The following is a 15192-nucleotide window of genomic DNA, read 5'->3' as shown; positions in this document are numbered from 1 at the left end:
CTCATTAATGACCTGAATCTGTTTCATAAAATAATTTAGATGCAAATACCTTGATTTCACGTTAAACAACTACAGTGAGACAAGACGTCATAAGTGCCAACTATTTTTTAGGTAAGTACAATACTGATGTCAGAAGCAATTCTTCCCAGTCAACAATATCTAGAATGGTCTCCTATGTAACAAAATATAAAACTGTGTAGTGACTTAACATACAGCTCCATACACTGTTCCATACACAGAGGAACCCATTGTGTTAAAAACTGATAAGTTAGGAGGACCAAAGCCTGTACATACGTTTTTATGAAATTACTGTTTAGATATAAAAGTATTTGACAATTAAATATGAAACTTATAAATCAATTACATATTAAAGGCATGTATTACGCATATGCAAGTATCATTCCAAATGGAATAAACATTAAATAAGTAATCCCAAATTTCAAGCCTTTTTATTAATCAAATGCAAAACCTGTAGAGGTTACATTCATACAATGTTTGTCTAAATATATTTTTAAACAAAACATTTCAAATTTAATTGATTAGCTGGTTTCGGTTTTCCATCAGTTGAAGTTCAAATTACAGGGTACAAATGTAAAAATAATTTCCTACAAAGGATCTCTAAGAATGGAATTCATACTGTCTTGGTCCATAACGAAAGCCATTGTTAATGCACACTGCAGCTGAACATACTTTCCGTCTCATATTAAGAGTCATTAGGAAGACCAAAGAGTTTAACTGTTCCAGCTTCCCGACTGCTATCATACTTGCCATCTTTATCATCACAAGCAAAAGCTAAGAGTGGTCGTTTCGGATGCCATGCTACAGTGAAAGTAGGTGAGTCACACTGCACCTCCCATAGTTTCTCACCTATGAGAAGAAAAATAACAAAATAAGCAACAAAACAAAATGAAATACAGTTTTACTTTTTGTAAATGAGACATTATTGGTGGAACAAGTAATCCAGAGAAAAATAATTAGCCAATTATCTACTACCGTTATGACCATATACTAAAACAAAGGATTTGCAAGAAACCAAAGTGTAATCTACACACCAAAGGACATTCAAAACTGAATAACCTGTACACATGAGAATCCTTTAATTGTAGATGAAGTGCACCTTCACATCCCCACCCTATGGCTAAATTCATTTCTTAAAAGAAAGTGACTGGTTGAAGTTTAAAAACTAAAATTCTTTGTAATCGTTATTTTGGACATACAATATGCATTTAATTCCAATTAACAATGATCCAGTAAAAGCAAAATGTGATTCATATGGCTAAGATTTATATCATCAACCTAAATAAAGCTAAAAACAAGATGAAATTTAAAATAAATTGGAGAGGTATTTCTGCAAAATCTTTATCCACACAGTACAAGATGTTCTAAAGCCTATGATTTCAATTTTTCCATTTTCACAATTCTTCCATAAAAAAGTTACTGCTGATAAGTTTATAGTATTTTTAAAAAGTACTATGATTCATTACCAAAGTTTGAACACTAATCAGCCTCCTATGCCAAAAGCCTGAAATTTATTAAGTCCTTCCGAGAGAAGCAAACCAACAAGCTAAAGATGTTCAAACATCTAACTGAGGAAAAGCAGAGGCCACAAAGATTATTGTTTTGTCTTACATCAGTCAAGAAAGCGCGAGACAAACATTACTGAGATGATAGATGAAACACGAAGATAAATCCCCTTAGAGAAGTACGAATCAAGAGGAAAGAAAAGTTTCTGATGTGTAAGCTGGCCAGAAAGTTCTCATGACACCATGAATCATAATTTCAACTATATACCTACCAAAAAAGGAGGTTGCTTCAGAAAGAGTTCAACATGAAAATATATGCCCTTTCACTTTGGCCAGAAATTAAGAGTGAATTGGACCATGAACCAGAGACAGAAAGATACCAGTTAGAAGACAAAGACAACAAAAAGGCTCACCAAAATTAAACAACTTCAGAAAGTACCAGGAAGTTAAATAGAAGTTTATAAACCCCCAATCCCAATCCAACAGTTTTGAAGAAGCAGTTGTTGAAGAGTAAAAGATCCAAGATTAAGAGTTGTTAACAGAAACTTTGAGCTGCAACACCATGGTCATGAATTACTCGAGATAGAACATACAGATGAAGTAATACAAAAATAACATACTTGCAAGATTAGTTTTGAGTGCAGACTTTAGCTTTGCTAAAACAAGAATGAAACATATTTTGCCCGCATTGAAATCAATAGCACTACTTCAGCTCTTCAAGCTGAAAACAAAATCTTGTCTGTTCCTGTAACTTAGTTGAGGTATTGTTTCAGAGGTTAGGCAATGCATTATCACATTGCCCTTAAAAACATTTTACAGCCTGGCTTTAGACTTTCATCCAGGCAAAAGGAATAAAGTAATAAAATGTGAGGCTGGATGAACACAGCAGGCCAAGCAGCATCTCAGGAGCACAAAAGCTGACGTTTCGGGCCTAGACCCTTCATCAGAGAGGGGGATGGGGAGAGGGAACTGGAATAAATAGGGAGAGAGGGGGAGGCGGACCGAAGATGGAGAGTAAAGAAGATAGGTGGAGAGAGTATAGGTGGGGAGGTAGGGAGGGGATAGGTCAGTCCAGGGAAGACGGACAGGTCAAGGAGGTGGGATGAGGTTAGTAGGTAGCTGGGGGTGCAGCTTGGTGTGGGAGGAAGGGATGGGTGAGAGGAAGAACCGGTTATGGAGGCAGAGACAGGTTGGACTGGTTTTGGGATGCAGTGGGTGGGGGGGGAAGAGCTGGGCTGGTTGTGTGGTGCAGTGGGGGGAGGGGACGAACTGGGCTGGTTTTGGGATGCAGTAGGGGAAGGGGAGATTTTGAAACTGGTGAAGTCCACATTGATACCATATGGCTTCAGGGTTCCCAGGCGGAATATGAGTTGCTGTTCCTGCAACCTTCGGGTGGCATCATTGTGGCAGTGCAGGAGGCCCATGATGGACATGTCATCTAGAGAATGGGAGGGGGAGTGGAAATGGTTTGCGACTGGGAGGTGCAGTTGTTTGTTGCGAACTGAGCGGAGGTGTTCTGCAAAGTGGTCCCCAAGCCTCCGCTTGGTTTCCCCAATGTAGAGGAAGCTGCACCGGGTACAGTGGATGCAGTATACCACATTGGCAGATGTGCAGGTGAACCTCTGCTTAATGTGAAATGTCATCTTGGGGCCTGGGATAGGGGTGAGGGAGGAGGTGTGGGGACAAGTGTAGCATTTCCTGCGGTTGCAGGGGAAGGTGCCGGGTGTGGTGGGGTTGGAGGGCAGTGTGGAGCGAACAAGGGAGTCACGGAGAGAGTGGTCTCTCCGGAAAGCAGACAGGGGTGGGGATGGATAAATGTCTTGGGTGGTGGGGTCGGATTGTAAATGGCGGAAGCGTCGGAGGATGATGCGTTGTATCCGGAGGTTGGTAGGGTGGTGTGTGAGAACGAGGGGGATCCTCTTAGGGCGGTTGTGGCGGGGGCGGGGTGTGAGGGATGTGTCGCGGGAAATACTGGAGACGCGGTCAAGGGCGTTCTCGATCACTGTGGGGGGAAAGTTGCGGTCCTTAAAGAACTTGGACATCTGGGATGTGCGGAAGTGGAATGTCTTATCGTGGGAGCAGATGCGGCGGAGGCGGAAGAATTGGGAATAGGGGATGGAATAGTTTCCTTGTGTTGGAGGTAAGGGCTCCACATAAGATGGATTTATCATGTCAACTTAGTTAATAGCGAACAATGAAACAAAACAAAATTAAATACACACTAAAATGAGCAATTTCACTCAAAGATTGAAAAATACACATAAATGCGAGAGTGGTTATTTCTAATTGCAGCAAACTTTGTTCTACACCTGCTGTATTGTACTTGGTCTAAGTCTTCTTCACATTAACAATCTAAAGTGGGTTATTTCTAAATATTGGTTGCACATCAACTTGGGCATACCATCCCCACCAGACCATGCGTTACATTCTCGCACCACCTAACAAAATCAGATCCTCTCGACCAGAGACACGTGCATGCATACTGCCTGGACGATTAAAACATTTTCTCTAAGGGACTGTATAAGACTTCCAATGAGTTAGACTGACCTATGATCAGCATTTAAATTGGCATAAAAAAATGACAGTGAAGTCTCCTCTATTTGCCGTGCACCCTATAGTACATGTGTCACAAAACCCAAAAGGACAACTTTTCAAAAATAGAAGGTCTCAAACATAAAACTGTTTCCCTGAGCTTAAATATCTGGGAAATGTTAAGACAAGTGCACAGGAAGTTTTAGTTTGTCAGGCCATTCAGCTCATCATTTGTGCACAAACTCTCCAAAAGAACAATTTTATTGACATTATACCAAACTGAAACTAAACAGCAAGCCACTCGCCTGAAAGAAACTTTGATCTTGCAAGATCTAAGTCAGTGTATGGGAATGGAGTGAAAAGAGAGATCGCACAGAGAAAAGTTGACCAAAGGATACGTAAAATCTTTATGTAAGCATGGCTCTGCACAGGAGTAAGTGAAGTTAGCCCAAAAGTGCAGCCAAGATCAGCTGACAGCCATTTTGCCTAAATATTTTCTCAACTTGAAACATTCACACTGCTTACCTCCCTGATGCTGCCTGTCCTGTTAAACAAAAAAATGTCAAGAATAAGAAGTGCTTCATTCCCTCCACCCCTAAGAATAATATTACTCAGCCCAAAGAGGAAACTAAACAAATTTTATGCATGCCAACACTTCACTCCAATTCAATTAGTTGGATTAGAATTTTACTGATGAAGGTTAACAAAGATATATATCTTGTGAACTGCCACTAGAACCTGAGTGTTGCGCAAATATTAATAAAGAAGTTTCCAAAGTCCTTCATTGCATTTAAGTGAAAATACTCAAGTTTACAGAAAGTTAAATGATTTGAGCAAAAGCAGTGACCACTAATTAAGATTGCATTTTCATACCAGTTTCTACTTCTGCAATGTCAATGAAGTGATCCTCTGAAGCAGATGCCAGCATTTTTCCATCATGGCTGAAGCTCAATGTTCTCACAGGCCAGTCAAGTCTGAAGAAAGCAGTGGACAAATGTAGACAAAATTTTACTACCCGATAACCGCAAAACTTCAACAGATCCCTATTTCTACCCTTCAACTGTTCCACTGAAACATGAGTAAAATTAATATTTTGGAAAATCTCTGCTTTCACTTTACTTGAAGAACAGTTATTTCATGTTTTTGTACATTTCATCTAATATGCCCATTTATCATTTCATTGTAGAACTCAGAATTCACATCACTGAAATCATTTTTATATCTAATTCTAAACTCATACAACATAAGATTTTGGTTTCATACAAGAATTTGAAATTTTTTTGACTTTATGAATTTTGAATTAACTTACTTAAATAGAATTAGAAATAAAAATTAATTTTAACTTAAATTTCAGCTAGATGCATCCAAAATAATGACTAACAAAATAACTTCAAGCAATCTGCAATAATAATTCTTTGTACGGTGCAAATACAAATGCACTGTGGATTCATGTATATGCGAAGTCAATAATGAACAGTAGTAACGAAAAATTTTGTCATTGGTAACCTAGTTTGAAATGTATTCAACATAACATGTGATCAGAAAATACAGTAATTATTTTGCACACTCAGCATCTTATCAATAGTCAAGAGTCTAAGCATGCCAATTCATAACACACAGTTCTTTTTTGGGCACGCACCTGGAGAAGCATCTTACACAGACGAGCTCATCCACACTCCAAAGACTAACCAGAGCATCAGCACTCCCTGTGGCAAAGTATTTGCCTGTTGGATCAAACTTAATACAGATGCAATTTGAAGGATGTGCGTTGATCGACTGAATCGGTTTCAACTCTGGATAACTAGAATGTAAATATAAAATGAAAGAAATACTCAGCAATTGCAACAAAAAAAATCACAATTTTACAATTGATGGCTACTGTATAAAGTTCACTACAGTGCTGTAGAGCATATCCACTGGGACAATAAACAGTTGTGGATAGCATTTTTATTCAACACCATGGATAAAGTTAAAATTACAAACAGCCCATTATTTGAGTTTATAATACAGAATGTACAACTTTGTAGAAAGATGCTGTGTATTCTGCATCTTATTCTTCTGACCTCAAATTTAACATAAGGTGACTTTCTCTGACCAACACTGAAAAAAAAAACACCGACATTATTTCCTTAATCCCAAACCCCAGCTTGGGCAATTCTCTCACTTTTGGGATTTTTCTCCTTGCCACAGGGTGGAAATTGGCATGTGAATAACAGTTCTTCATACATTACACACGTTACACATACACTATCTTTGGAACAGCATTTGGTCAGACCACAAAGTAATTGGATATTCTTTTGAAACCACAATTCCCAAGTAGTGAACTGTGCATCAAATGTGATTCCAGGAGAAATTGGAATTTCTGGTCTGTATTTATAATGGGGTATACCAAGTCATCCTGCTTATCTTTTGTACTTTGTAATACCAGAAAAAGTAGCAGTGAAACAAATATGGAATTTTTTGCGTAGTTACTCAGCCACAGAGGAAAAGGTTAGCCAGCTAGGAAGAAATAATTCAAGATTTGTAATTTTTTTTAAAAAACTAGTCAAAAATCCAACCAAAGCCAATAATGGGACTACATTCACGATTCTTAACTTTTTATAATGTCTAAGATAATGTCTACACCATAGATAATATTGAAATGAAGCCTCTCAAGCTAAGGCAAACAGCATTTTTTAAAATTAGCTGAGAATAAATTTTCCAATTTCTCAAACTCATTAAAACTAAGAAGATATACCTGTACATAAGAAATGTTCCATGTTTTGAAATAACTTATTGCAATAATGCTCTACCAAGTTAGGTACACATTTGTCTTCATTAGACCATCTTTAAGAAATTCAATGAACTTCAAAATATACACTACCTGAGTAAGTTGATGCAGCCATTGCCGTTGGTTAGAAAAAACATATCATTATCATTGTTCCAGGAGATCTCATTCACTTCAAACTTAAACTGTTCTTCAGCCTTTGATCGGTGTGATTTTGCATCAATAAAAGTCACCACATCATCTTTATTTCCCACAGCAATTGTTTGGCCATCAGGACTCCAGCATATATTAATGTTCTCACCTAAAAACAGACCAGTAACTATTTCTGTTTCAAGACCAAAAATAATGCACCCACTGCATTTTTTCATTATTATAAAAATGTAAAACGGGTATGGTAGAACAGTGACAAAGTTATTGGCTTCGTATCCAGGAACCTGTACCAGTGATTCAGACACAAGAGTTCAAACCTCACCTACAGCTGGAGATTTTAATTCAATTAAATGATACATACAGACTGCAGCAGTTCAAGAAGGCAGTTCACCACCACCTTCTCAAGGGCAACGAGGGACAGGCAATAAATGCTAGCCCAGCCTGTGACACCCACGTCCCACAAGTGAATAGAAGAAATGAAAAGGCTTTTGTCAGTAATGATAGCCATGAGATTACTGGATTGTTAGAAAAATTGGTTCTCTAAAGCATAGAGAAAGAAACCAGGCATTTACATCCACTCTGGTACATTCGGGGCTCTAGCACACAGCAATTTGACTGGCTCTACTGCTCTTTGAAATGGACTAACAGGATGCTTAATTGCATTGCTACAATTGAACTGTAGTTCAATGTGGCTCTCTACCATTTCAGTGGCAATTAAAGTTAAGCAATAGATACTGGTATTGCCAAGGACATCAAATTGTATGAATTATAAATAAGAAATTGAAATATCCCTAATATAAATTTGGTTCTTGTAGTATTTCAAATGATTTGTTACCAAAAATAAAAGGAAAATAAAAAGTTACATTATATAATATTTTCAATATAATTAATTGTCCCAAAAGACTTTACAGGGCTTTTTTCAGGCAAACTTGATCCACAGCATATGGTTATAAAAGTGAAGCAAAAGTTTGGTCAAAGAGATAGACTTCAAAGAGCGTCTGAAAGGAGACGACGCAGGTATAGAGATGAAGAAGCAATGAGAAGGAATTCTAAAACACTGAACCTTGGCAACTGAAGGCATAGCCCTCAACAATGGAGCAATTAAAATAGTCAATGTGCTAGAAGCCAGAATTGAAGGAACACAAAAACCCCGCAAGGTTGCAGGGCTGAAAAGGGAAGAGGTATTTGAAAAGATTTTTTTTTAAAATCAAAGCGTCACTAGACTGGAAGATTACGTTAGTAACCAACCACTGCGACTCAGCAAGACAGAAGATTAGGTGTGTTCATGTTCACATCAGAAGCAAAATGTGAGGCTGGCCAAGAAAATATAAGAACAGTCAAGTCTGGAGGTAGCAAAGGTAAAATGGTGATTTTAGCATGTGGGCCGGAGCAAGGAAGAGGTGGGGGCTGCTAGACTGTGAAAAGCAGGCAGTGTTGGGAAAGCAGGCAATTGGTCAAAAGTTCACATCAAGATTGAAGACAGCACCAAGACTGCAAGCAATCTGGTTCAACTTCAGACAGCTGACAAGAAGAAGGATGGAGTTAACAGTCACGGACTGAATTTTGACAGAGGCCAAAGGCAATGTTAGGTCTTCCCAATACCTAATTGAAGGAACACCATGCTGTTGGACAAACTGTGAAAAATATTAGCCAGTGAAGAGCAAGAGAGGTAGTGGGGCAGTAGAACTGGGTATCGTCAGTATGTTAGTAAAACATGATGCTGTATTTTTGGATTACGTTGCCAATGGACAACACACGGATGAGAAATTAGAGCAGGTCAAGTATAAATTCCTCTGGGAGCACAGAAGTAATATGGATGCAGGAACAAACACCATTGCTGATGATTCTCTGGTTATAACTTAAGAAAGAAGAATGAAACTAGGCCAGTCCCATCCAGCTGGACAAGGGACAACTGTCAGAAGAAGAATGATGTGAACAGTCATGTCAAAGACTACAAACAGGTTGAGGAGGATGAGTAAGGTGGTTTGCTTTTGTCACAGTCAAAGAATGCCACTTATGACTTTAACAGGCCTTTGAAACTCTGGGAGAGGTAGAAACCTGTTACATGTCAAAAATAGGGAAAGTGAGAACAGATTTTGAAGGCAATGTTATGTTCAAGAAATTTGAAAAGGAACGGTTGATTGGAGTTTAGATGCAAGGTTTGTAAGTACAGAAGAGTGAAGAATAGATTTTTATGGAGAAGGGTGAATATAGCAGATTTGAAGGGGATGGAACCACAACATTGGGGCCTGGAATAGAAGTTAAGTGGTTAACAGTTGATGGGAAATACAGTAACGGTGGGCATCATGAATAAAATAGTTTCAAGAAAACATGAGTGAAAATAGGAGAGAAACAACAGCAATTAGAAGTGGGCAAGAAATTGCACCTTGTTAATGATACCCACTTCAAGTGAAAGAATTCTGAACGAAAAAGAAAGAGGTCAAGGCCAGGGAAAATGAAGTCTGGCTTGCAGAAAGAAGGCAAGCAGCAGAGGCAGTTGATTAGATGTTCTCAACCTTAATAACCTACCTTAGGAAGCTCAAAAAAAAGAACATGGGCAAGGTATTTCAGACTCTTTCAAGGAGAATAGAAAAGATCATTGTTATATTATAGTATGATCAAGAATATATTATATTCTAGGATCATAGGATTATCTGGGAGAAGTAAGACGTTACATAGTCAATGATGCTATATAGGAGTTTCTGATCTTTGCACCCAATAATAAAGGAATGGCTAGAAATGCCCAATGCAGAATTGAACAACTTGGAATGAAGCTTAAAAGCTGATGGTGTTTTTGTGATATTACTGCTTAAGATTTTTGATGGTAGATTTTACTGGGCTAAGGGCATGATAAGTTCAAGAAGAATTTTTGCAGGACAGGATGTTGACTGTGCATTATACAGACCCAGTACAGGAGTGGTATTGAGAATAGCTATAAAATAATACAATCATTTCTACTGAACTAATTATACATTATCATAACATACCATACAAACTGAGGTTTTGAAAACAAATACCACATTTAGTCAACACGTGTGTAATACTCATCAGCAACACTGATCCCAACTTTCACCTGATTTACATATGATGTTCAAGCAGCTTGACACCATCCGAACTAAACTGCCCAACTGATTGGCAGTACTACTATAAAATTTAACTTCCCTATGCCAAAGTACACTACCAGTAACATGTACAATCTACACGATAAACTGAAGAAATTCACCAAGACTCCTTAGATAGTACCTTCAAACATTACCTCCAGAAGAACAAGGGCAGATTTATCAGAACACCACCTCTCCAAGTTCCTCTCCAAGCCATTCACCATCCTCACTTGGAAACATATTGCCATTCCATAAATGGAGTAAAATCCTGGAACTCCCACCCTAACAGCGTTGCAGGCGTACCTATACTAAATGAATAGCAGCAGTTCAAGACGACAGCTAACCATCACCTTTGGATGGCAATTAGATGTGGGCAATAAATACTAACCCAGCAGGTGAAGTCCACATCTCATGAATTAAAAGAATCCTCTTTGTTCCACCGTATTATCAGCCTATTCTGATGATGTAGGCCTTCACAACAAATATCTTTCCAATATGGTAGTAAACGGTGCTTCCTTTAAGCTGAGCAACAACTGAAAACGTCCACAGGCCACACACAAATCAACCTCATTTAGTTCCACACGTATGCAGTTGGGCAAAAGATTTTTCGAAAATCATGCAGTTAAATAAATTGCATGCCCATTCCAGAAAAAAAAAAGCACAAGGGTACCTTTGCAGCGATGTGACAACAATGTATACAAGGCTTCGCAGTGTGAAATATGAGCCAGCGGATGCGATTATTTAGATTTCCAGAGGCCTTCAGCAAGGCGTCGCGCAGAAGGCTTCTAAATAAGAAGAGCCCATGGTATTAGGGGTAAAATACTGGCATGGATAGAAGATTGGCTGACTGGGAGAGAATAGGAATAAAGGCATCTTTTTTCAGGATGGCAGCCCTCTGTGGAGTTCTGCAGGGTCCATGCTGGGACCACAGTTATTCACATTATACACTAATGAACTGGACAAAGGAACTGAGGTCATTGTTGCCAAAGTTTGCAGAGGACACAACAATAGGTGACATTGAGGAAGCAGGGAGGCTGCAGAAGGACTTGGACAGTAGTAATGAGAAGCAAAGAAATGGCAGTGGAACTGAATCGGTACTTTGCATCAGTTTTCATAGGTGGAAGATAGCAACAGCACACCAGAATCTCTAGAGAGAGTCAGGGGCAGAGAAGAGTTTGGTGGTCATTATTAGGGAGAAGGTGCTATGGAAGCTCAAAGGTCTGAAGGCAGATAAATCACCTAAACCAGATGGACTACAACACAAATAAGGTTTTGAATTAGATTTGTAGCTCAGGTTGGGGGTGTTGAGGTTGGTTGGCTCACCAAGCAGGTTTGTCGTTCCACAGATGTTTTGTTACCGTGATTGCTAACATCCTCAGTGCAGCCTCTGATGAAGCTTCAGTGTGTTTTCCCACCTGGCTTTTGAACTCAAGGGACCATTGTGATGGATTGCCTCACTTCCAAGTTTCCTCTGTAGTGGAATGTATATGAGGTTGAGTTCAATGTATTTATTAATAGCCTGCTTCATGGAGTGCCATGTTTCCAAGAATTCTCATGCTTTTTTCTGCCTAGCCTGTCCCAGGATCTTGGTGTTGTCCCAGTCGAAGTCGTGGTTCTCCATGTCCATGTGGATTGAGATGAGTGAGTATTGGTCGTGTCCTTTTGTAGCCAGTTGGTGTTCACGTACTCTTGTTGTTAGTTTCCTTCCTGTTTGTCTGATGTAGTGTTTCTCGCAGTTTCTGCAGGGGATCTTGTAGATGACATTGGTCCTATCTGTGGCAGGCAGTGGGTCTTTAGTTCGGGTGAGCACTTGTCATAGGATTGATGTGGGTTTGTGTGCCACTCTGATGCCCGGCGATCGTAGAAGTCTTGTGGTGAGTTCTGACGTGTTCCTGATGTAGGGTAGTGTGATGAGTGTGTCAGGGTGTGTAGAATCATTCTGATGCCGTTCCTGTAGGCATCTGCAATCCAACCCCACCAAAGACATTTTTCCCTCCCCACTCTTATATGCTTTCCAGAGGGACCACTCTGTCCGTGTCTCCCTTGTCCACTCCACACTCCCCTCCAGCCCCACCATCCCCGCACTTTTCCCTGCAACAGAAGCAAGTGCTACACCTGCCTCTATACGTCACCCTGGTCCCAGGCTCTCAGAAGACTTCTCACATATACTGTATCCGCTAATCCCTCTACATTGGGGAAACCAAACGGAGGCTTGGGGACTGCTTTGCGGAACACCTACGCTCTGTTCGCAACAAACAACTACACCTCCCAGTCGCGAACCATTTCAATTCCTCCCACCCCCCCGCCAACCCGACTCCTCAGACAACATGTCCATCCTGGGCCTCCTGCATTGCCACAAATGACGCTACCCGAAAGATGCAGGAACAGCATCTCATATTTCGCTTGGGAGCCCTGCAGCCGAAGGGTATCAATGTGGACTTCACAAGCTTCAAAATCTCCCCTCCCCCGACCACATGCCAAAACCAGCCCAGTTAGTCCCCGCCTCCCTAACCATTCCTCCCACCTCAAGCCCCACCCCCATCCCCTACCCACTAACCTCGTCCCGCTCCCACCATACCCCACCCGTCCATCCTTCCTGGACTGACCTATCCCCCCCTAACTCCCCACCTACATTTACCTTCATTGGCTCTAACCCCACCTCTTTGATCTGTCTATCTCCTCTCACCCAATCTTCTCCTTTATCCATCTTCTATCCGCCTCCCCCTGTTTCTCTCTGTTAACCTGTGGAACACGTTTGCTGTAGAGGGCTGTGGAGGCCAAGTTATTAAGTGTGCTTAAATAAGAGAAAGATTGGTTCTTGAATAGTAAGGGAATCGAGGGTTACAGGAAGAAGACAGGAGAATGCTGTTGAGAAACATATCAGCCATGATTGAATAGCACAGTAAACCTAATGGGTCAATTGGTCTAATTCTGCTCCTATATCTTACAGTCTTGAAATAACATACTAAGAAATGATAGTATATTTGTAGAGAACGATGATATGCAATCTTTGGTGACAAAAATCCTAAATATAGAGCATCTCAACTATTTAAGTTGGAAGCAGCATTTTCATACTGTAGTCAGTCAAGTCATTCCTAACCCTTCATTATATGAACAAAATTTTTATACATTAAGTCATATATTACAGTATCCAGGAAATTCCTCAATAACATACCTTTCGTGTTCACAGTAGCAACGCATTTTGCAGTTCGGACATCCCAGATTCTAACCGTTTTGTCACCAGAGGCAGTTACAAAGAGATCTGCATTGGTTGGGTGCCAACAAAGTTGATCCACACTGTCACCATGACCACGATAATTATTCTCCTTAACCTGAAATACGCAAAAATGTTACATAAAGAAATAAGTGAACTGAATGCGAAATAAAAATGTTATAGCTGTATGATCCACTTTCTGTAAAGAAAGGTGGACTATATTTGTTGGTGAGTGAGTAGCTTTCCTGGAAATGAGTGTCACATTGGTTATTTCCCTGTGATGATGGCAAGTACAGTTGAAAATTTCTTCAAAGCATAGAAAACCATTTCTCACTCAGCACATCAACAAAATAACTATGCAGTCACGGTTAGTAATGAACACAATTTTATATCATGCCTCAATGTGAGAAAGGCAAAAGTGCAAACATTACCTTGTTTCAAATAACTGGTAGACATACAAAAAATTTACAGTTCATTTGTGACTTCCGAAGGGTATCAATTGGCTGACCTCATTCTTCATGAAAATTAAGATTAAAAGAAAAAAAAAGTGAAAGTGTGTACCGAAAATTCTCAGGAGTTCAGTCTCTGCTGATCAATTTCAATTATATGAGGTTCCCAAAAATCATAGAATCTCTAAAGTCTGGAAAGAGACCATACAGCCCATCAAACGTGCACCACCCTCTGGAGAGCATCCCACTTTATCCATATAACTATGAATTGACTACAGCTAACCAACTTAGCCTGCACACCTTCGGGCTATGGGACAAAACCAGAGCACCCAGCAGAACCCCACACAGTCACCCAAGGTTGGCACCAAAACCGGTCCACTGGCACTGAGGCGGACGTGTTACCATGGAGCCAGCACTTACATCCATGTTAGGTGGATGGGCCATGCTAAATTACCCCATAGTATCCAGGGATGTGTAGGCTGGGTGGGTTAGTCATCGTAAATGTGGGATTACGGGGAACAAGTTTGGGGTCAAGGTGGGATTCCTTCAGAGGGCAGAATAGCCTTTTCCCGCAGTGTAGGGATTCCAGGAGTTAAGGTTACTAAGTAGTCATGACGGGGAGAGAGACAGAAGTCGTTGGAAAAGCTCAGCCGGTCTGGCAGCATCTGAGGAAGGGTCACCGGACCCGAAAAGTTAACTGATTTTTTTTTCTTCACAGATGTTGCCAGACCTGCTGAGTTTTTCTGTTTTGTTTCTGATTTACAACATCCGCAGCCCTTTCGGTTTTTATGACAGGGGGTGCGGGGGGAAAGTAGAAACAGAACACCGAACGAGCACGGGTACGGGTGTCGGGGGGAGTGGGAGCATTTTGGAGGGCTTGTATTGGGGGTACTTTATCAGGTGCTGGATACTTTAGTGACGGAGGCCGGACGGCTTGTGTGCTGTGTGTGTGTGTGTGTGTGTGTGTTGGGGCAAGAGGGAGATAAACCGAGTTGAAGGTTGATTCCCCTCTCATCCTCTCTCTGTTTCATCTCGCCACTGACCAGCCGATCCTTCTCTAGCACAAACACACTAGCTGTTTTGTCGAAGGAGCCAGACGCGAGCCTGCGTCCATCGCAGCTCCAAGCCACCGAGTGCACCTTGGCCGTATGGGCCGAGAATTCCTTGGTGCGGCCGTTATTTTTGAAATGCTCCTGGGATTCCAGCAAGTAACTGGCTGCCGCCATCTTGCCGGCTCGGTCCACTCCTCTCACAATCTGGATGGGGGAGGCGTGAGCGAATGGTCACAGGGATTACTTGGTGACTGCAGACCTCGGGCACAACTGATACTTATGTCGTTTTAAAAATCATGTTTTCTCTCTAAACATATTTGAAAATGCAACCAGTTTTCATTTTTGAAAAGTTTGTGCTCTAAAATCCATCCCTGGAAAGAAATGGTACGGTCAGATATCACTTA

General features: G+C 40.6%; 1 protein-coding gene across 1 annotated transcript; it reads right to left on the bottom strand.

Moving 5' to 3' along the window:
• Window positions 1-427: 427 nt before the first annotated feature.
• On the bottom strand, window positions 428-14977 carry thoc3 (THO complex 3). Its single transcript, XM_048542934.2, has 6 exons — window positions 14780-14977; window positions 13249-13405; window positions 6919-7123; window positions 5695-5856; window positions 4929-5029; window positions 428-867 (listed from the first exon to the last, which is right to left on the bottom strand). The coding sequence occupies exons 1-6, from the start codon at window positions 14960-14962 to the stop codon at window positions 704-706; spliced, it is 972 nt and encodes a 323-aa protein (XP_048398891.1). The 5' UTR covers window positions 14963-14977; the 3' UTR covers window positions 428-703.
• Window positions 14978-15192: the final 215 nt, after the last annotated feature.

This window comes from Stegostoma tigrinum, chromosome 13 (assembly GCF_030684315.1).
Source record: "Stegostoma tigrinum isolate sSteTig4 chromosome 13, sSteTig4.hap1, whole genome shotgun sequence".
Classification (NCBI taxonomy): Eukaryota; Metazoa; Chordata; class Chondrichthyes; order Orectolobiformes; family Stegostomatidae; genus Stegostoma; species Stegostoma tigrinum.
This window is presented reverse-complemented; position numbering and strand designations above follow the sequence as displayed.

What these genes read in the sequence shown, in the direction of transcription:
- thoc3 (XM_048542934.2), bottom strand. Translation starts at nt 14,962, where the DNA reads ATGGCGGCAGCCAGTTACTTGCTGGAATCCCAGGAGCATTTCAAAAAT. An exon ending in TGCTAGAGAAGGATCGGCTG is followed by an intron (nt 13,406 to 14,779) that starts GTCAGTGGCGAG and finishes TGCGTATTTCAG; the next exon opens with GTTAAGGAGAATAATTATCG. An exon ending in GGCTGCATCAACTTACTCAG is followed by an intron (nt 5,857 to 6,918) that starts GTAGTGTATATT and finishes TTTACATTCTAG; the next exon opens with TTATCCAGAGTTGAAACCGA.